This window comes from Oryctolagus cuniculus, chromosome 18 (genome assembly GCF_964237555.1).
Source record: "Oryctolagus cuniculus chromosome 18, mOryCun1.1, whole genome shotgun sequence".
NCBI classification, from domain to species: domain Eukaryota; kingdom Metazoa; phylum Chordata; class Mammalia; order Lagomorpha; family Leporidae; genus Oryctolagus; species Oryctolagus cuniculus.
The window spans coordinates 69,262,389-69,282,971 of record NC_091449.1 but is presented as its reverse complement, the minus strand read 5'-3'; the positions used below and the strand labels follow the sequence as shown (position 1 = coordinate 69,282,971).

Genomic DNA, 20,583 nt, shown 5'->3' with positions numbered 1-20,583 from the left:
GGGACCTGCTCTGTGGTGTGAGATGACCTGCAGGGGGCGCTGGGGTTCCCATTGCAGAAGGGCTCCACCAAGGGGATGGATCTTCCAGGCAGCATGGGGGGTGTGGCGTTCATATGAATGGATGCATGAGTCATGTGGGTGCATATGGGTGACTGCACATATGTGTACATGTGTGGTCACATGTGGGTGTGTGAGTGCCCTGAGTACATGTCTGGTGCATGTGTGTACGTTGAATGCACACGTCGGTGCATGTGGGCATGTGAGCACGTGTGGGTACATGTGAGTGCACACGTGTGCCCGTGTGAGCATGTGAGCGTGCCGACGAGCACCTGGGAGAAGGGGCCCCCGGCCATGTGTTCCCAAGACCCTCAGGCACTGTCTGAGCAAAGCACTTCCAGGTGTCCGGGTTTCCTGGCCCTCACCTGCCAGAACTCGGGGACTTCCGTGCGCTGACACGCAGCCGGGACATTTTCACAAAAGCCCCCTCGGGCGCTCGGGGTCCCCCTCGAGGGCCAGGCACTGACCACACCCTCAGAACTTGCAGGGCTCTTGCTTTTATTGAGGGTTGTGGTTTGCTCGTGTCCTGAGCAGGCCTGTCGGTGTTGGTGGGCCCAGGGCCTGATGTGGGGGCAGCAGGTGCGTAAGTGCACGCGGCCCCCAGTCCCCGGGGATTACAGGAGACCCAGGCTGAGCAGCAGGAGACTGAGGGAGGCCAGCAGAGCCCCTGGCCGGCGGTGGAGGCTGGGGGCTTCCGAGTAGCCGTACTGCGTCCTGCAGGAGCCGCCCAGCTGCTCCAGTGAGATGGGTTCCTCCTCGGGCACCTGCGCCTGGTTGCTCACCTGCGGACAGACACAGGTGGGCAGCCTGTGGGCTGCAGACAGGTGGGGCAGCCAGGGCGCCCGCCCTGCTCACCTGCTCCACTTCCCGGAAGACCCTCAACAGGTTCTCAGCCAGCGCACCCCTGACCTCCGCCTCCGTCCAGCCCCTCCTGAGCAGCTCAGCGACCAGGTCTGGGTACTTGGACACGTCCTCCAGCCCCACAGGGAGCCTGTGCCGGAGCCAGCGAGAGAGGGCTCTTCACACCGGGGCTGTTCCAGGCCCTCAGGACACACGTTCCCATCAGCCATGCGGGTGGTCACAGCCTCCCTGCTGTGCACGGGACACAGCTCTTCCCCTACCTTGTAACACCGTCAAAGTCCCCACCGAAGCCTACGGCCGCAGCTCCTGCCACATTCTTGATGTAGTCCAGGTGGTCTGCAGCGGAAAGCAGGTGTGGGTCCCATGCGAGACCACGGGTTCCAGCCGCCCGCTGTGGCTGGCCATGCCCCACCTACCTGCCACTTGGGACAGGGTGGCCTCACTTGCACAGGAAACATAGTCGTTGTAGAAGTTCACCATCACCAGGCTGCCCGTTTCCTTCTGATGTGGGAGAGGTGCCGCTGAGGCACAGTGGCCAGGACGCACAGCCCTCTCCCCACGTCCTCCCCACCCCACAGCAGAGAGAGGCGGCCAGGACGCACAGCCCTCTCCCCATGCCCGCCCCACCCCACAGCAGAGAGAGGTGGCCAGGTCGCACAGCCGGCCCCCACGCCCGCTCTGCACCACCAACTGAGAGAGGCGGCCAGGACGCACAGCCCTCTCCCCACGACCGCCCCACCCCACAGCTGAGAGAGGTGGCCCAGGATGCACAGCCCTCTCCCCACGTCCTCCCCACCCCACAGCAGAGAGGCGGCCAGGACGCACAGCCGGCCCCCACGCCCGCTCCGCACCACCAGCTGCAGCACGTCGTCCGGCACGTTGCGCTTGTGTGCACACACGGTGAAGGCGGAAGAGTGGCTGAAGATAACCGGGGCCGTGGACAACTGCAGAGCGGCCTTCATGGTGGCCACAGACACGTGGGCCAAGTCGATCATGACACCCAGGCGGTTCATCTCCCTCACCACGCGCTGCGAGAGAGGGGGCTCAGGGCACCAGCCTCAGCCACCGCCGAGGCTGAGGGCGGGGCAGGCACTAACCCTGCAGGTTTGTAGGCGGCTTAGGGTTCAGCACTGGGGAGCACCAGTGGGCCCCGGGGGTGCGACTCCTGCTGGCCAGGTCCTGGCTGCTCACCCCCCACCTGTTTTTCCCTCTAGGGGTACTGGGGTCTTACCCACCCCAGCTCACCTGCCCGAAGACTGACAGCCCTCCGCTCTGGGCCTCGTCGTCCCCTCTGTCCACCAGCCAGTTATCAGCCCTGGGAGGGCAGACAGCAGGTGCCCAAGAGGGCGGTGGAGATAGGGTCAGAGCCCTTCCTCCCGGCCACCCCCTGGGGTCCCTGCCGTGGGGAGCTCACCAGGGCGTATTGCAGTTGTGGGTGAGGGTGAGGTAGCGCATGCCCAGGCGGTAGAGGGCCCGCAGGACGCCCAGGCTGCTGTCAATGGAGTGACCGCCCTCCACACCAATCAAACTGGCCACCTTCCCCTCCCGGAAGGCCTGCTGGATGCCTGTGGGGAGGGGTCCAGGAGTGAGGGGCAGTGGGCACGGGCACCCAGGAGGAGTTGACGCCAGCACCCTGCTCGGCCCACCTGCACTGTCGGTGACGCACAGGAAGGTCTCGGGGTACAGCTGACACATGCGGTGGACCACGTCCATCTGCTCCAGTGTCCTCCTCACCGTGTCTTTGTTCTGGGTGTCGCAGGGCGTGTATGCAGACCAGAACTGGGGACACGCACAGGAGCTGAGGGCACCAGGCCAGGCAACACCCCCGCACACAGGGGCTCCCACCCAGCTTGGGGGCTCTGCCTGTGGCATGAGCAGCTGTCCCCACCCAGGGCCTCGGGAGGTACATGCCCCAGGGAGGGTCACCCTCAGCCAGGCCCAGGGAAGACAGGGGGAACCCCCATACCTGGCCCCCCACAAAGCCAGCCCTCAGCTTGGGGATGTTGGTGTGGGTGTCGGCCAGAACGGTCAGGTTGGCCCTCGCGTCCTGCAGCCGATTGTTGAACTTGTTCAGCAGCTGCCAGGGCAGGTCATTGTGCCTGGGATGGGCAAGGAAGGGAACAGCTTGGACCTGGGCCTTCCCCGCCACTTGCTCCTCCAGGGCTCCGGAATGAACCGAGGCCACACCTGTGCGCAGGTGCCCCACCCCCAGGCAGGTAGCCCAGAGCCGAGAGCGGCTCCCAGAGCCGGGGGATTTTCCCCTCCAAGGTCTTCCCTGGGTGGGAGCGGAGGGGGGGAGGGAGGGGCTGTGTAGAACAAGATTCTCTTTCCTGCTCGCTCACACAATTTTCAGCTTGAAGATTAAATCAGCCCCTTGTAGGGAGGGGGGTGGGCTGTCAGACACAGGATTTGGGGCTGCCCAGGCCCCTCTGCTGCCTGTGTCCCTGGGGAGAGTCTGCACCCAACTTCTAAAGCCTGGGGTTCTGAGGTTCCCCCAGAAGCCAGCAGGAAGGGGCACTCTGATGGGAGAGGAGCTAGCCTCAGCCAGGGCCGAGTGGGCCGGGAGCCTTCCCCGTCCCAGGGCCCCAGAGTGGACCCCTGAGTCAGCCACACACACAGGGGCCTCCACGACTTGGCAACCAGAGGCTGTGAGCACAGCCTGGAGGGGGCTTTGCCCCGCACCCCCGCTTGCAGGGTGCCTGGGCCTGACTTCCCCATCCCCGGGCTGGACCCCCTGCAGGTAGGAGCCTGGGGGCACTCCTTGCATGAGAGTGTGCGGGAGGGGCGGGGGCGCTAGTTGGCATCTCCACTTGGCATCCTGGTCTCGCTCAGGGAACAGGTTGTGAGGGTGAATGAGTAACTGGGCACATCACGGGGCAGCACGGATGCCCTGAGCGTGTTCCTGGGGCTTCATCCTTGAGCGACCTCAGCAGCTCAGGGCAGCCACGCCTCCAGGAGGGGCCAATCCAAACCCAGCCAGCTTTTGCCTCCGGGAAACCTGGGCTGCTGACACATCCTGTTTCCACCCCGTGGCACCAGGGGTGCACCCAGCACCCCACGAGCCTCCCCAGGAAGGTGCTGGCAGGGCCTCGGTCGGCTCCCGGGGAGCACCTGCCCACCTGCCCCAGGTGTCACTTCCAAGAGCACTGTGATGGGCTGAGCCCTGGCCAGGGAGGTGCTGGGGGCAGGGGCCCAGGGAGGGACACACATGGCCGGCCAGGGAGCCCTTCCCACGCGGAGTGGGTGGGACCTTGAATGCGGCCCCCAGCACTTCGGGAGCCACCCTGGGAGGCAGAAGCAGCACAGGGGCCAATGTCCCCCTCTCCCCGTCTCGCCCCACCCCACCCTCCCTGCAGTGTCCCAGGGGCAAGGACTCCTCTGCCTTAAGGTCAGGCCAAGCCACATTCCAATCAGATCTGCCATCCTTATCTGTGTGGCCTGGGCAGGGTCTGCTCCTGGGACAATAGCAGACACTGGGCTGCTCCTCAGAGATAAATTCCCCCACTATCAGCCAAGACACTTCCCCCGCAGCTGGGCAGCTGGGTGTGGCCATTCCCGGGACAGCTTCCACAGACTCCCGACAGCTGTTTCCCACCCTTTGTCCTTCCTCCTTCCTTCTGTCTGGCATGTAATGGCTGGAGCTGGTGCGGCCATATCAGGCCAAACTGTGGCCATGCCAAGTCCTGGCGTAGGAACACCACAGCACAATGCCTCTGGGTTTCTGGTTGCTGGCCCCCTCTGCAGACCTCTACCTGCCAGGCTACCTGAGTGATCCCAGATCTTCCTCCAAATCCCTGCTGCCCAAGTGCCCCTACCTGCCAGGCTCTGCGGGCCCCTCTGCAAAGCCCCAGTGCTGGACAAGAGCATGGACACATCTGTGTCCAGCTGCCTGAGCCCCCAGAAAGAAGCAACAGCCCCGCCCCGGCTCCTACAGTCGGTGTCTTCTGGGGGGAGGCCAGACCCCCCTGCCTGGAACGCCCACCCTGGGGACTCGAGCAGGGGAGCCCAGGGGAGGGGGTGTGCAGCCGGCGCCCCCCACCAAGTGTGTTGTAATGTGGCACAAGATGCCCGGGAAGCCAACAGGGGCAAGGAGCAGAGCACAGGGGACAGAGGGCGCCCTGGGGCTGACACCGGCTCCCTGCCTCTCCTCTCACAAAGCCCAGAAGCCTCTGCTGAGAATCACAGGCGCCTGCTGTGTGCCTGCTGTGTGCCAGCAATGAGCGCCTGCTGTGTGCCAGCAATGAGTGCCTGCTGTGTGCCTGCTGTGTGCCAGCAATGAGTGCCTGCTGTGTGCCAGCAGCTGAGTGCCTGCTGTGTGCCAGCAGCTGAGCGCCTGCTGTGTGCCAGCAATGAGTGCCTGCTGTGTGCCTGCTGTGTGCCAGCAATGAGTGCCTGCTGTGTGCCAGCAATGAGTGCCTGCTGTGTGCCAGCAGCTGAGCGCCTGCTGAGCGCCTGCTGTGTGCCAGCAATGAGCGCCTGCTGTGTGCCTGCTGTGTGCCAGCAGCTGAGCGCCTGCTGTGTGCCTGCTGAGTGCCAGCAGCTGAGCGCCTGCTGTGTGCCAGCAGTGGCCTCCTGACCCCACGGAGTGGGGGTGCCCAGGATCACACTCGCGGAAAGCAGGCTGGGGGAGCGGTGCAGGTGGAGCAGGCCCGCTTCAAGGTGAGCCCGAGAGGGCACCACGGGGAGTGGAGCAGCAACGAGAAGCCAGGGGCCACCGCGGGCCGAGAAGTCGAGGAGGCGCCAGGACTTCCCCCACTGGCGGTGGCTAAGATGGCCCTGGGAGCCGTGTGGGGCTGGCCAGGCAGGGTGGGAGGAGGCACTGAGAAGGGTCAGTGGGAAGCAGACCCCAGAGAGGGGCCTTTGGAGCCCCACATGCTCCAGGCACCCTGGTGAGGGCACGGCGGGGCGAGGAGGGCGGGCCCTGTTGGGGTAGAGGCCGCGGGATGGGCAGGACCTGTGTCAGGAAGACGCTGAGGCCCGGGAGGGAGTGAGGCTCCCTCAGGCAGACTCATGGCGGTGGGGCGGGGGGACCAGGCCTTGGTGCCCCCCAGCCTCCCCCCGAGCCTTTGGGGCCCTGAGAGACCCCAGTGGCCCAGCCCCACATGCTTAAGGCACTCACCCGTCGATGACCGGCGTGACCCGCAGGATTTGCACTGCCTGGTCCAGGAATGAGTCCGCTGTGCAGACGGCCACCAGGGGCCACAGCCACCAGCTGGTCCACATGACCGGCTCCTGCGACCTCTCCCTCACTGCCCTGGAGCCCGCGGAGAAGCCCGCACCTGCCGGGAGGGAGCGCAGAGGCCTTTGGTCGAGGAGATTGCGGCCGGAGCCCTCCTGTTTACAGCTCCTGCGTTCAATGAGTAACCAGCGCATTCCCCGCGAGGGGTGGGATGGAAGGTCCACACTGAGGGCTGGGTGTTGCTGTCTGGGCTGGGCAGAGGCATAGTAGGAGGCTGGGATCCCAGACCCAGCGAGGGACTGGGCCAGAGTGACATGGGCGAGGCCAGGGAGCCCAGGAAGCCAAGGACAGTCAATACCCAAGTATGTGCACCTCCCGAATCCCATCCCTGCCACACCCCCTCCTCACCTGCATGAGGCCTGATTCCATCACACTCTGCAACCAGGGCCGCTCCCGGGAGGGGGCGGGTCTCCCTGATGCCTCTCACCCCGCGCTGGGGTCTGAGCCAGCCCCCCTCTGCCTCTCAGTGACTCCTTCTCTGTGCGCACCTCTGCCTGCACCGCCCAGAAGGCAGGACCTAGACTACATCCAACCATTGGTCTCTCTTGGCCCCACAACGTAACCTGGGGACCGCCATTCCCACAAGAGCACGGCAAGTTTCCAGGGGCTAGCACAGGACAAGCAGCCAGCGAACGTCAGCTCAGGCTGCTCCCAGACAGCACTGGCCTTCACAGGAATCCACCTGCCGGGTCCAGCTCCCAGACGCCCAGTCTCAGCCAGTGCCACAGGGTCAGGGCGCCCCAGGCTGGCAGCCCTGTGTGTTCTGGGACAGGGCACAGGCTCCTGAGCTGCTTCCCTCCTGCTGACCGCACCCCTGCGGCCACGTCATCAGCTCTGCCTCTGCTTTCCCCTCCCTTTGCGTACCCCTCACGTGCCGTGGGAAGAGGAGCCAGGGCGCCAGGGGCTCGTAGTGCTTCCATCTTCCCACAGTCACCCCATCTCTCGGCCAGCAGCCCCCACCAGGGTGCCCTTGCTGCCCCGAGTCACGTTGCCGCAAGGTCTGAACTCTCACCACCCCTGATGCACGAGGGGGCCAGAGTCTGGGCCCCCTGCTCCAACCCATGCGCCTGGGTGCTTGGGACACACAGGGGCCTTAGCCGCCGCGTGCCAGCGTGCCTGCCCAGGAACTGGCGGTGTGCTGGCGTGGGTTAAGCGGCCCTCGCGATGCCTGCATCCCATACTGGACCGCTGCTGGCTCAAGTCTCAGCGGCTCTGCTTCTCATCCTGCTTCATGCCGATTTCCCAGGGAGGCAGCAGGTGATGGCTCAAGTACTCCGGCCCCTGCCACCCACGTGGAGGATCCAGATGGAGTCCTGGGCTCCTGGCTCCAGCCTGACTCACACCTGGCCGACGTGGTCTTTTGGGGAGTGAACCAGCTGATGGATGATCTCTCTCTCTCTCTCTCTCTCTCTCTGCTTTTCAAATATATTTTTTCCTTTCTGCAGAGTACCTGCCTGGACTTGGCTGGCAGGAAGCAGCCGGGTGCATCCGAGTCCACCCAGGGCAGAGCCGGGAGCCCGCGCAGCACACACATGGTTAAGAGGGTGCTGGCTGGCCAAGCACAGTCTTCTCCCAGTGCTGAGTCGCTCGAGACAGGAGTGGCTCGGACCCCAGCCCCGCTCCCTGGAGCTTGCCACCAGCTTGGTCTGGGCTCTCTGGGGCGGTCAGCGGGGGGAGGTCTTGCACCCTCTTCAGCACCAGGGCTCACGTCGGGGCAGCACTCCTTGTCTGGCTGCCTGCTGCACCCAGCTGCATTTCAGCCCGAGCTCACCTGCAACTTCACTCAACAGGCACATAAGCCAGGACCGGGGCCTGGACAGCACTGGCCAGGCCTGAGCCCACAGGCCCGTTCTCACCTCTGGTGAGGGTTTGGTTCCTCATGGTGACTGCGTGGTCCTCCCAGGTCAAGTCTCAGGCCTTCTACCTCTGCACCCTCTCGCAGGCTGGGGAGGGCACAGAAACCAGGGAGCTGCCTCGGGTGTGAAATTCAGAGGAAGGGTCACCGAAGCTGCCTCACCGCATCAGCGGCACGTGAATGGAATGCTTAGGAGATCCAAACTCACGCAGAAGAACCCTCCCACGACGAACAGAGCGTCCCACTTTCAAACACAGACAGGGCTAAGCCCCAGGGTGGCCCACATCCCGTATTGGCGCCACTTCTGATCCAGCTCCCTGGCCCAAGTAACTTGGACGCTGCCACCCACACGGGGGACCTAGGTGGAGCTGGCCCGGGCCTGGCCCAGGCACGCATGTGGGGAGCAGACCAGCACAAGAAGGTCTCTCTAACTCGGCCCTTCACACGAATAAATAAAGGACAATGCAACAGGCTGACTCCACAAAGGAAAAATGACGACTGAAAAAACAGGACAGGCTTGGGGTCAGCATTCCGAGTCTTCCCTGTGCCCACGTGACTGGGGCGGCAAGGCGGTGCTTCCTCAGGGAGACAATCCCAGCTGGAAATGCAGCCCCACTCAAGCCGAGAGGACCTCAGGACGGGTGCGGGAGCGCTGTCGGGCGTCTGGGACGCAGGACCTGCCTCGATTCCCTTCTGCACCATTTCCAAGGTTCAACCCATGGGGCAGCAGGGTAGCCTGGGCGGGAGGCTCCTCTGCCCGTGTGCTGCATGGCGAGAGCCGCCAGGTTTCTCAGACAGTGTCCTCGGCAGGGTGGCAGCTGCTGCACAGCCGTCCATCGGGAGCCCAGGGAGCAGGTGACTGACTGTGCCACAGTCCCGCCCAGGCCCTCTGCACTGGGTGCACCCTGGTGTCCGACGGCGTCCCCCACCCCCAGCCACCCCTCCTCCGCTCCTGGCTGCACTGGGCCTCAGGCCTGTGGCTCCCAGCTCAGCAGCTACGGTCCCACTTCATTCTGTGCTTCCTTGTACATTTCGTCAGAGCAGGCCCTCCGTCATGCTGCGGCAGCGGGCCTGTGTCTGAGGGGTCTGTGCACCCCCACACCGTGGGCGGCCAGCTGGACGTGCAGCCCCGAGCCACGGCCTGTGGTCCCCACGGCCTGCCTCACTCCAGGTGTCAGTGGAGACGACATGGGGCCCTGGTGCTCGGCGGTCACGCTCTCCCCGCAGCTTCTGAGCCACACTTGCCCTTGGAGCTCTGCAGTTGCCAGTGAAGTGCCTGAGTTTGAGCCGTTACTGAGTTTTTCCTTGAATCAAGCCAGCGTTCGCACCGGTTAGTGGGAGCTCCCGTTGCTGTAACCACACCCAGAGCAGCAGCTAACTCCAAGAACCGGGGCTGGCGCACCATGGGAGGGCAGCATGGCAGAGGCCACACCTGAGCCCTGGGCTGGGGCCCCCCAAACGCAAAGCCCGAGTGAGACTCAGGAGCCAGACTCAGGCGTCAAGGACAGCTCAACCTCTGGAGGGACCAGGGTCCCACAGAACGGCCTCCACTCAGCCCAGGACACGCACTGGCCTGCCTCCTACAGGGTCCACGGCCTCAGCGCCCCCACACCCCAGGGAGACAAACCATGCCCCAACCCCCGCACTGTGACAGAGACAGAGATCCGCCATCTGCTGGTGCACTCCCCATCTGCTGCAACAGCTGGGCCAGGCGGAAGCCAGGAGCCAGGAGCTCCGTCTGTGTCTCCCACGTGGGTGACAGGGACCCAAGCACTTGGGTCATCTTCTGCTGCCTCCCAAGGTGGACATGAGCCGGAAGCTGGATGGGAAACAGGAAGAACTGATCCCAGGAACTGTGATAGGGACGCAGGTGTCCCAGGTGATGGTGTGACCGCGGCACCTGCCCCCGGTGCCTTCGTCCGCTGCCCTGGGGGCGTGCCTGTTTGGGCCCCTGGCATTTCTAACTGTGGGGTGCGTTCCTGAGCACCGTCTGGATCTGCTTAGCACTCTGCTGCCTTCGCAGGATGGAATGAATTCCAGGCTCCCTTTCCCACTGTTTATCTGGACTCCCGCCTTCCTCAGCCAGCTGGCCATCCTAGTCATCACGGCAAGGCCACACTGCTCACACGCAAGCAAGCCCTGCGCATGCCAGCAGGAGGCGAGCTGGCCGTCGGACAGCCACGTCAGACCTCAGTGTGTGCTGGGGGGAGGCCCTCCCTCATCCAGCTGTGAGCAGCTTAGAGCCCTGCTCTGTGTGAGGGGCTCTCCAGCCTTCTTCCTCACTGTACCCCATTCGCGTGCCCCCCTGGGCTCCTGCGGCAGCCCCTCTGCAGATACCCCTGGGGGCGTCTCTACCCTGCATCACGACAGCTGCGTGCACCTGGCTTCTCCACCCAGGAGCCTGCTGATAGCCCGTCCCCATCCCTGAGGCTGAGGGGTCTTCCTTGGCATCTTCCCCCCACCCCGAGGGCACGGCAGGAGGCTGCAGGGCCTGCATCTGGGCTGGGCTGGGCTGTCCCAGTGCACACGGGGGCCACGGAGTCCTCACTTCCTGGTGCTCCACGGCGCTGGTGTCCAGTCTTTCACGTCATCCTGTCCTGGAGCGACCTGCTCACCCCTCGTGATGGTGAGGAGGCCTGGGAAGGGGGGTCCCAGGGCTGGGTCAGCCTAGCTCAGGTGGCTCCTTACGTAGACTCGTTGCTGTGAGACAGCACAGTGCAAGGCTGAGAGCTCGGCCCCGGGCCCCCTTCCCAGTAGGACAGGGATGACTGCTCCAGAGCCGCCACCCACGCCCTCGTCACGGCCGCTCCGCTGCCAGGATGCCCTGGCCACCCAGAGGCCCAGCTCAGCCCCGCCTGGCCAGCCCCGCCCTGGCCTTTCAGGGGTCGTGGGGTGGGGTAGTCTGGTCCTGAGGAGCACAAGGAGGCTTTCGTCTGTGAAGTGGAGCTGCCGTGAGCCGTGGTTCCTGCGTGTCACCCTCCCTGTTCTCCCGCTCGGTAAATAAAGCTCCTGGCACCGTCCGTCTCACTCGGCTGCGTGACGGCAGCAGCCTCAGCCCAAGGGACAGAAGCCAGACAGGACGATCCCGGCAGGTCTGAGCCCCACTTCCGGCCCTGACCTTGGCTGTGGCCCCCTGGCAAGGCAGCAAGGGGCACCCAGACCTCCGCTCAAGCCCTGCTCTCAGGGCAGGCTTAGCAGCTGCCTCGAGCTGTGTCACTTTGTATCTAATACGGAGAACAGCACTGTTAGTTGGAAACAAGCCTCACTTCCCAGAACCAGACCGGGTGAGAGCAAACAGCACACGGACACCCCGGGGGTGGGGGGGAGGTTACCAGCTGGACCTCACGTGGTTCATTGCACAGAGCACCTGGGGATGCGGGGCCTGAAGAAGCCCCAAGTGGGCCAGGGAGACCGGCCAGGTCTGGAGACTCCGCATATCACCCAGTCTCGGGGGTATGGAGACACCCACAGCAGCACAGAGGTCCCAGGACCATGACTCATGCGTGTCAGGAACACACATGCCTAGTGCACACGCCCGTCAGAGCCACCGGAGCTCCTGTGTGCACATCCACACACACAGTAAACACGCAGTCGCAGCCTGCACAGCTGTGCACACCTGCACACACACGGCACGCAGACACAGCCTGCACACCTGCACACACACAGCACGCAGACACAGCCTGCACAGCTGTGCACACCTGCACACACACGGCACGCAGACTCAGCCTGCACACCTGCACACACACAGCACGCAGACTCAGCCTGCACAGCTGTGCACACCTGCACACACACGGCACGCAGACACAGCCTGCACAGCTGTGCACACCTGCACACACACGGCACGCAGACTCAGCCTGCACACCTGCACACACACGGCACGCAGACTCAGCCTGCACACCTGCACACACACGGCACGCAAACTCAGCCTGCACAGCTGTGCACGGCTGCACACACACAGCACGCAGTCACAGCCTGCACACCTGCACACACACGGCACGCAGTCACAGCCTGCACAGCTGTGCACACCTGCACACACACGGCACGCAGTCACAGCCTGCACAGCTGTGCACACCTGCACACACACGGCACGCAGACTCAGCCTGCACACCTGCACACACACGGCACGCAGTCACAGCCTGCACAGCTGTGCACACCTGCACACACACGGCACGCAGTCACAGCCTGCACAGCTGTGCACACCTGCACACACACGGCACGCAGACTCAGCCTGCACAGCTGTGCAAGGCTGCACACACACGGCACGCAGACTGAGCCTCCCATTCACTCCGCCCTAGAAATCGCTTTCAGGGTGCTGTGGCACGGTGGGTTAAGCCACTTTCATCACCAGCATTCCCTGTCAGAATGCCAGAGTCCTGGCCCTCTGCTCCCAGGGCAGCCCCTGCTAATGCACCTGAGAAAGCAGCAGCAGACGGCCCACGTCCCTGAGTCCCTGAGTCCCCGCCACCCACGTGGGAGGCCTGGACGTAGCACCTGGCCCTAGCTCTTGTGGCCATTTGGGGAGTAAACCAGAGAGGGGAGCCCCCTCTCTCTCTTTCTGTCTCTGTCTCTCTCTCTCCTGTCTCTGTTACTCTGCCTTTCAAACGAGTACATGTTCATTTAAAAAAAAAAGTCACCACTTCTGCACAGGCACACATTCAGAACCCAGGCCTGTCCTTGTCACACGCCCACACCTGTGGGTCCTCACAGACAACACGACGCAGATACACCCAGGCCAACACGGTCGGGTGTCTGGACCTGCTCGTGGCCCTCAGCTCCACCTGGCCCCCATGGAGCCTGGAGGAGCGGTGTGTGGGAGGGGGACTTGCCCTGGGCTCGTCCCCCTCCCCCAGCCCTCTCCCTAGCCTTTCTCCCGGCTCCAGGCCAGGCCGCCGTCTGAGCGGAGAACTCTGCCCCACAAAACCCTGGCTCTCCACAGGCCCCCTGCCCACCAGCAGCTTCTCCAAGTCCTCGTTCACCCTGCCCAGCCCCCACTCTTCCCAGATGACCGCATACACAGCCCCTCCAGGGGGCCCAGGAGCCCCTCCCTCAGCACCCAAGGTGCCCCAGACCTGCTCCTCAGCCTCGTGCCACCCCCCCAGAGGCAGGCAGTCACCCAGAGGCCACCCTCCAACCCCTCTGCCTGGCACCGACGCCCTTCCCCTGGGAGCCCTTGGACCTTCAGAGCCCCCACTCATCGTGGCTCCCACGGTGGTCCTGGCTGGGCATACAGTGGGTGCCCGACCACCGTGAGGCTCCCGCGCGAGCTCGCGGGAGACGCCCAGCCTCTGCCTCATCGTGGCCTGGGCCTTGGTCCAGTACCACAGACTCACCAGGGCAGGAGGGTGCTGCACTGCTCTCGTCCCTGCGGCTCTGCCCAGGCCACAGCCGGGGAGCCCTCCCGAGCTCTGCAGCTACAGAAAAGCCACCTCGTTAAAGACAAGCTTCCCCAGGGGCTGCACCGCGCGCAGGGGCGGGTGAGGCCTTAATGCCTCACACGTGTCAGCTGCCGCCCGTTTCTCAACACGCAGGCCGTCTGTCTAGGACTGCGTAGGGTGCCGAGGCTTTGGGGTCCCAGCAGCCACCTGGGTGTCCTTCTCAGGCTAGCCGTGGCATCAGGGAGTGTCCAGTCAGGAGCCGGGGAGGAGGGGCCCTTCCTGCGAGCCTGGTGCCTCTCCCACTCCCAGGGACACAGGACAGCAGCTCCGGCTGGCGCAGGGGCTGGGGGCCTTCATTTTTCTGTCTGTGGGGGTGGGACTGATCTGCCCCCATTCCCAGCTACAAGGAGGAACAAAACCAGTCAGGGACTGGAATGTCCTCTGGCACAGCACAAGGACTTTCGAAATCTGGGAGGGTCTGCGGTGGGGCTTGGAACATAGAGGCCCAGTGGGGGAGGGGCTTCCCTGGTGGCTCCCGCAGCAGGCAGAGAGGAAAGGCCAGGCCAGTGAGGGGAGACTCATGGCTCTTGCTGGGCAGGTCCCCCAGTAACCTGGGGATGGGGTGCCCTAGGCCGTCCAGCCCTCAGTCCACCCTCTGCCCTGCAGCCCTGGGAGCCCCTCCCTCCTGAGCTGCAGCCGCCTGGCCCCCCTGCTCACAGCCACGAGGTGAGACTCCGGTGTCAGAACTGGGAGCACCAAGTGCAGCCTGGGGGCCAGGGGGAGACTCAGGGCACAGTGCACACTGAGTGGGGGCCCTGGGCCTGCCCTGCAGCCAAGGACATCAGAAGTGGGGTGGGGTCCATGCCTGCAGACCAGCGTGGGAGAGACAGCTCTGCTTCTCGAGTTGTGACTTTGCTTCCCAGAGTGAGGACTCAGGGGCTCAGGGGGCCGTGCCCTGACAGGGACGGGGCACCAGGCCTGGGTGTAGCCAAGGGTGCTCCGCTTTCAGTGGGGAGGGGTGGGAGAGCTGGGGGAGGCTCCCTGGTCGGGGGTGGCCGCCCCAGGGGAGGAGGCGAAGGCTGCCGAGGCCGGGAACTTGAGCTGCTGGCCTGCCTGTGTCTGAGCCGGGCTGTCCTCTCCTGGCATCCAGTGAGGGTTCTCTCCCTGTGTGTTCTGGGGGTGCCGTCTTTCCACGCAGCCCTCCTGCTGACCCCATCAGCAGCCCCCACGCTCCCGCCTCAGCTCCTCCACTGAGCGCCTCTGCCGGCTGCCCTGGCCCTGACTTGGCAACACAGCAGACAGCCCCACCCAGAATGCTCAGGAGCCCCCCCCCACCACAGAGGAGATCCTTCAGACGCCCTCCAGGGCCCAGTGGAGACCTCAGCCCCAGCGCGGCCTCCCCTGCTCCTGGCCTCCCCCACCCTGCACATGCATCTCGCTCCAGCCCCCTTCTCCCCTGACAACTCAACGTCCGCCCAGCCGCAGACTGCTCACTTCCTGCCTGCGGCCTGCGGCCCCTAAGCGGGCCAACACGTGGCTGCCCAGCTGGGTGTCCGTCCCCTAGGACAGGTCAGGCCCAGAGCAGGTCACTGCCGGTGAAGGAGTGAGGGGCAGACCACCTCATGGCCAGGGCCTGCAGGCCTGGGGGACCAGCTGGCCCGTGGTGCCGGTGGCCACAGGCTCCTGTGACAGGCGTTCAGGTACTGAGCCTGCTGTACGTGGGCACTGGAGCAGCGGCAGAGGCATTACAGAGTCCCGTGTTCTGCCGGGGCTGTGACCCGTGCCCAGGGTGGGTCTTAGGCCTGAGCCCTGACCTCCCACGTCTCATCAGCAGATTCCTCTCCCGATAGAGGTCCCTGACCTGGCCCTGCCCTCGGGCACCACCCAGAATGGAGACAGCCCGGCCTTCCACTTCTGGCTACGATTACAGCCAGTGATAGAAAAGATTTAAATGCATATGATAAAATGATTGCTTTAGACACCGAGATATCAATCTTGTATTTCGACTGCTCTAAAATGATTAAACAATTTTCACTTACAAAAAAAAAACAGCCAGTGACCAGGCTGGCAGGGCACAGGGCGGTCAGGGTAGGGGACAGGAGCACACGTGTGGGGAGGCTTGAATGTGCAGAACCCAGAGCTCGCCGGAGGCTGGGGGACACCAGGGACCTGGGAGGTCGGTCCCGCTCAAGCCCCTTCTGGGTCGGCACACTGCTCCTACCACTGCTGCCCCCTTGTGGCCATGCCTGACTAAGCACACGCTGGGGTTCTGCAGGTGTGGCCCTAGGGTCCCTTTTGGACAGGCAGCCGTGGCCTGGCCCCCACCCGCAGTCCTGTCTGCGTTCTCCCCACAGCCCTATTCCCGGTCTCCCAGCTCTGCAACCGAGCCTCGTGCACTGCCCACCTCGTCCTCAGGGAGGTGGAGTGGTGATTCTGGGATGCCTGGAGGGTTCCAGAGTTGTGCTTGGGTCACAGCTGTTGTTCCCATGTGTTTGAAACTCCCAGGGCCCAGCACCCCCCAACTCTGCCCCCAGTGGAGGGAGCCCCTTCCAGCCTCGGAGAGGAGTCCCTGCTGTCGTGGGCTCCTGGGGGGCGCAGAGGTCAGACCTGGACTGACAGGACTCTCTCTTGGCCACTCCTCCATGCTGACCTGGGGGTCTCTCGAGTCCCATTAGTACAAGCTTCCAGAGACTTCTCGGAGGGCATCTACTCGCCAGAAGGCCGAGGCCCCTTCACGCGTGTCAGCCAAGTGCAGCCCCCCAGGCACAGACACCCACTGCACCAGACAGAACTGGCTGACCTGGGCCTGTGGCACACAGTGGCCTTGGCAGTGGCTGCTTCCCCTTCCCACTCTCACTCCTTTCTAGAATGTACTATGACAACCCTGAATCCCCCTCGCCTCCCTCCTGAGAACCTGGGGATCTCTAAGGCCACAACAGTGGCTATGATGTCCACAGAGAAGAGGGGCTGAGTGGGAAACATGGAGGCCGCACGGGCTCACGATGCTCCCCCCAGGCTCTGAAGAAACGGTCCCCAGGTGAGACCACGCCTGCGCGCTGACGCTAAGGTCCTTCATTTGCAATCGCAAAGGAAGGCTCAAACCGCAACGTTATTCGGGGTGACTTTCAACTGTGTTAAAGTCCAGGCTTGTCTCAGCGAGACCCACCCAGGGACCACAGGGCTCTGTTCCTGAGTCTCCACACCGCCCAGCTCAGGAGGAGGTGAGGGGGAGGGGCTGCATCCAAGGAGGCAACACGCGTTCAGCGCACACGTCCACGCCAAGTGCGGGCATCAGACAAGACGACACGCCCCCAGCACACACGTCCACGCCAAGTGCGGGCATCAGACAAGACGACACGCCCCCAGCACACACGTCCACGCCAAGTGCGGGAATCAGACAAGACGACACGCGCCCAGCACACACGTCCACGCCAAGTGCGGGCATCAGACAAGACGACACGCGCCCAGCACACACGTCCACGCCAAGTGCGGGCATCAGACAAGACAACAGGCCGGGTCCGGGGCTGTGGCTAGGTGGGCTAAGCCTCTGCTTGCTGCGCCAGTGTCCCATATGGGCGCTGGTTCGAGTCCCAGCAGCTCCACTTCTGATCCAGCTCTCTGCTATGGCCTGGGAAAGCAGCAGAAGGTGGCCCGAGTCCTTGGGCCCCTGCACCCATGTCAGAGACATGAAAGAAGCTCCTGGCTCCTGCCTTCAGATAGGCCCAGCTGTGGCCATTGCAGCCATTTGGGGAGTGAACCAGCAAATGAAAGACCTATCTGTCTCTCCCTCTCTCTGTAACTCTACCTCTCAAATAAATAAATAAAATCTTCAAAAGAAAAAAAGACAACACGCCCCCAGCACACATGTCAAAGCCAAGTACCCCGTGTCAGATAAGACAACACACCCCCAGCACACATGTCAATGCCAAGTACCCCATGTCAGGTAAAGTAACACGCCCCCAGCACATACATCCACTCCAGTTACATGCATCGGATAAGACAACAGGTCATGGCACTGTGGCGTAGTGGGTAAAGCCACTGCCTGCAGTGATGGCATCCCACACGGATGCTGGTTGGAGACCTGTCTGCTCCACTTCCAATCCAGCTCTCTGTTATGGCTTGGGAAAGTGGTAGAAGATGGCCCAAGTGCCTGGGCCCCTGCACCCACACAGGAGACCCAGAAGGAGCTCCTAGCTCCTAGCTCCTAGCTTCAAATCAGCCCAGCTCCAGCCATTGCGACCATCTGGGGAGTGAACCAGCAGATGGAAGACCTCTCTCTCTCTGCCTCTGCCTCTCTGTAACTCTTTCAAATAAATAAATAAATCTTTTTTTTTTTTTTTAAAAAGACAACATGTCCCCAGTGTGCACCTCCAAGCCAAAAGTATGCATCGGATAAAACAACAGGCCCCCAGCACCCTCAACACACCTCCACACCAAGTGGATGTATCAGATAAGACAACATGCCCCCAGCACACACCTCCACGCCAAGTGCACACATCGGATAAGACAACATGCCCCCAGCACACACCTCCACGCCAAGTGGACACATCAGATAAGACAACATGCCCCCAGCACACACCTCCATGCCAAGTGGACACATCGGATAAGACAACATGCCCCCAGCACACACCTCCACGCCAAGTGCACACATCGGATAAGACAACATGCCGCCAGCACACACCTCCACGCCAAGTGCACACATTGGATAAGACAACATGCCCCCAGCACACACCTCCACGCCAAGTGGACACATTGGATAAGACAACATGTCCCCAGCACACACCTCCATGCCAAGTGGACACATCAGACAAGACAACAGGCCCCCAGCACACACCTCCATGCCAAGTGCACGCATCAGATAAGACAACATGCCGCCAGCACATACCTCCACGTCAACAGGCCCCCAGCACGCACCTCCACACCAAGTGCACGCATCAGACAAGACAACGGGCCCAGCACACACCTCCACGCGAGTGCCCACAGCCTGGAGAACCACAGCAACCTTGTGCCTGCTGGGCTCCCGTACAAGGGTCTGCATTTCGTTTCTTTTCATTTTCTCAGAAAGTTCAGGTGCACGTGGTGGAACATTCCAGAACAGGTGGGTGGGTACCACTGGCCTCCAGGAAGGCTTTGGGGGAAGGACCCAGGGAGCTGCCACCTGGAGTGACAGCAGAGGAGGGGTCCCTGGGCAGAGGGGGTGGGGGCGGTAGCCTGGGCTCCTGATTCCCGGATAGGAGGAGTTTCCCATCTAAACGACAGACGGGGCTCCTACCGGCAGATGTAGGTGGGGGACCCACAGGCCCTCTTCCCCTGCACATCCATTCCCAAGAACCACTCCCCTCTGGACAGTACCTCCTGGACAGCACCCCAGACTCTGGTCCGCCGACCCCAGCCCACTCACCCTGGCCTCTGTGACACAGCCTTGTCCTGGCCAGGACCTCCTCCCAGCCCAGGCAGGCTCCCCTGTTCTGACCTCTCAGCCGCGCTGGCCCCACCCTGCCACCTGTCTCTCCTCCCAGGCTTGCACAGGAAGGTGAAGAGGCAGGCCCCCGCCTACCCGAGGGAGCCCTGTGTTGGGGAGGAGGGGAGGGTGAAGAGCAGGCTGGCAGGGTGGGAATCTGCCCTCCCTGGCCAAGCTGCCAGGCCCCTCCCCAGAGGCGGCCCAGGGGCGTTTTCTGCACAGAGGTGGAATGCTGCCTGCCACCCAGGGTGCTGGCTACCAGGGCCCACCTTACTGTCCAGCTCTGCCATGAGACTTTGGCAGGTCAGCACACACGACTTCCTTGTTCTCTGTCACACTTTAAAATTCTATTTGAGGGGCCGGTGCCGTGGAGCAGTGGGTTAAAGCCCTGGCCTGAAGTGCCGGCGTCCCATATGGGCGCTGGTTCGAGTCCCAGCTGCTCCTCTTCCAATCCAGCTTTCTGCAGTGGCCTGGGAAAGCAGTAGAAGATGGCCCAAGTGCTTGGGACCCTGCACCCTCACGGGATACCAGGAAGAAGCTCCTGGCTCCTGGCTTTGGATCGGCGCAGCTCCGGCCCTTGCAGTCATTTGGGGAGTGAACCAACGGAAGGAAGACCTCTCTCTCTCTCTCTCCCTCTCACTGTCTGTAACTCTACCTCTCAAATAAATAAATAATTAAATCTTTTTTTTTTTTTTTTTGACAGGAAGAGTTAGTGAGAGAGAGAGAGAGACAGAGAGAAGGATCTTCCTTTTCCATTGGTTCACCCTCCAAATGGCCACCACGGCCGGCGCCGCACCAATCCGAAGCCAGGAGCCAGGTGCTTCCTCCTGGTCTCCCATGTGGGTGCAGGGCCCAAGTCTTGGGCCATCCTCCACTGCCTTCCCACGCCACAGCAGAGAGCTGGACTGGAAGAGGGGCAACTGGGACAGAACGCAGGATGCCGGTGCCACAGGCAGAGGGTTAGGCAAGCGAGCTGCGGCACTGGCCAAAATCTTTTTTTTTTTTTTAAGATTTATTTATTTTTTACTTGAGAGTCAGAGTTACACAGAGAGAGAAGAGGCAGAGAGAGAGAGAGAGGTCTTCCATCCACTGGTTCACTCCCCAATTGGCTGCAACGGCCAGAACTGTGCTGATCTGAAGCCAGGAGCCAGGAGCTTCTTGCAGGTCTCCCACGCAGGTACAAAGATCCAATGAGCCATCTTCTACTGCTATCCCAGGCCATAGCAGAGAGCTGAATCGGAAATGGAGCAGCCAGGACTAGAACTAGCACCCACATGGGATGCCAGTGCTTCAGGCCAGGGCTTTAACCCACTGCGCCACAGTGCCAGCCCCTAAAAAATCTTTTTAAACAAATTCTACTTGAGAGGCAGAACGACATAGAGACAGACAGGCAGTGCTCCCATCTGCTGGTTCACTCCCCAAATGCCTGCAACAACCAAGGATGGGGAGTCAGGAACGCAGTCCAGGTCTCCCACGTGGTGGCAGAGACCCAGTGACCTGAGCTACACTGCTTCCTCCCAGGCTGTGCACTGATAGGACAGGAGCTGGCGGCTGGAGCAGAGCTGGCGACTGAACCAGACGCTCCAGGTGGCGACACGGTGTCCCACCTGCTCGGCCGAAGCCTTGCTCCCTACTCTACATCTGAGGGCGAAAGTGTGCCATATTCAGTCACCCGCCACCTGGTGATGCTTTGGCAACGACAGCTCACATACCAGGCAGTGGCCCATGGAGACTC

General features: G+C 62.8%; 1 protein-coding gene across 2 annotated transcripts; it reads right to left on the bottom strand.

Annotated features, from left to right (window-relative positions):
* Positions 1-534: 534 nt before the first annotated feature.
* DPEP1 (dipeptidase 1) lies at positions 535-13,554 on the bottom strand. 2 transcript variants are annotated; one of them, XM_051842047.2, is made up of 11 exons: positions 13,343-13,554; positions 6,038-6,197; positions 2,885-3,017; positions 2,565-2,697; positions 2,333-2,483; positions 2,164-2,233; positions 1,770-1,946; positions 1,335-1,419; positions 1,179-1,254; positions 913-1,048; positions 539-839 (listed from the first exon to the last, which is right to left on the bottom strand). In XM_051842047.2, exons 2-11 carry the CDS (start codon positions 6,139-6,141, stop codon positions 672-674), a joined length of 1,233 nt encoding a protein of 410 aa, XP_051698007.1. In that variant the 5' UTR covers positions 6,142-6,197; positions 13,343-13,554; the 3' UTR covers positions 539-671.
* Between the last annotated feature and the right edge of the window lie 7,029 nt (positions 13,555-20,583).

Bases quoted from the DNA above. Each gene is read 5' to 3' on its own strand.
- DPEP1 (XM_051842047.2), bottom strand. From the start codon at position 6,141: ATGTGGACCAGCTGGTGGCTGTGGCCCCTGGTGGCCGTCTGCACAGCG. The intron at 2,484-2,564 runs GTGGGCCGAGCA...CCCTCCCCACAG, and splicing joins GTGCGTCACCGACAGTGCAG to GCATCCAGCAGGCCTTCCGG. The intron at 2,234-2,332 runs GTGAGCTCCCCA...CTGCCCTCCCAG, and splicing joins CACAACTGCAATACGCCCTG to GGCTGATAACTGGCTGGTGG.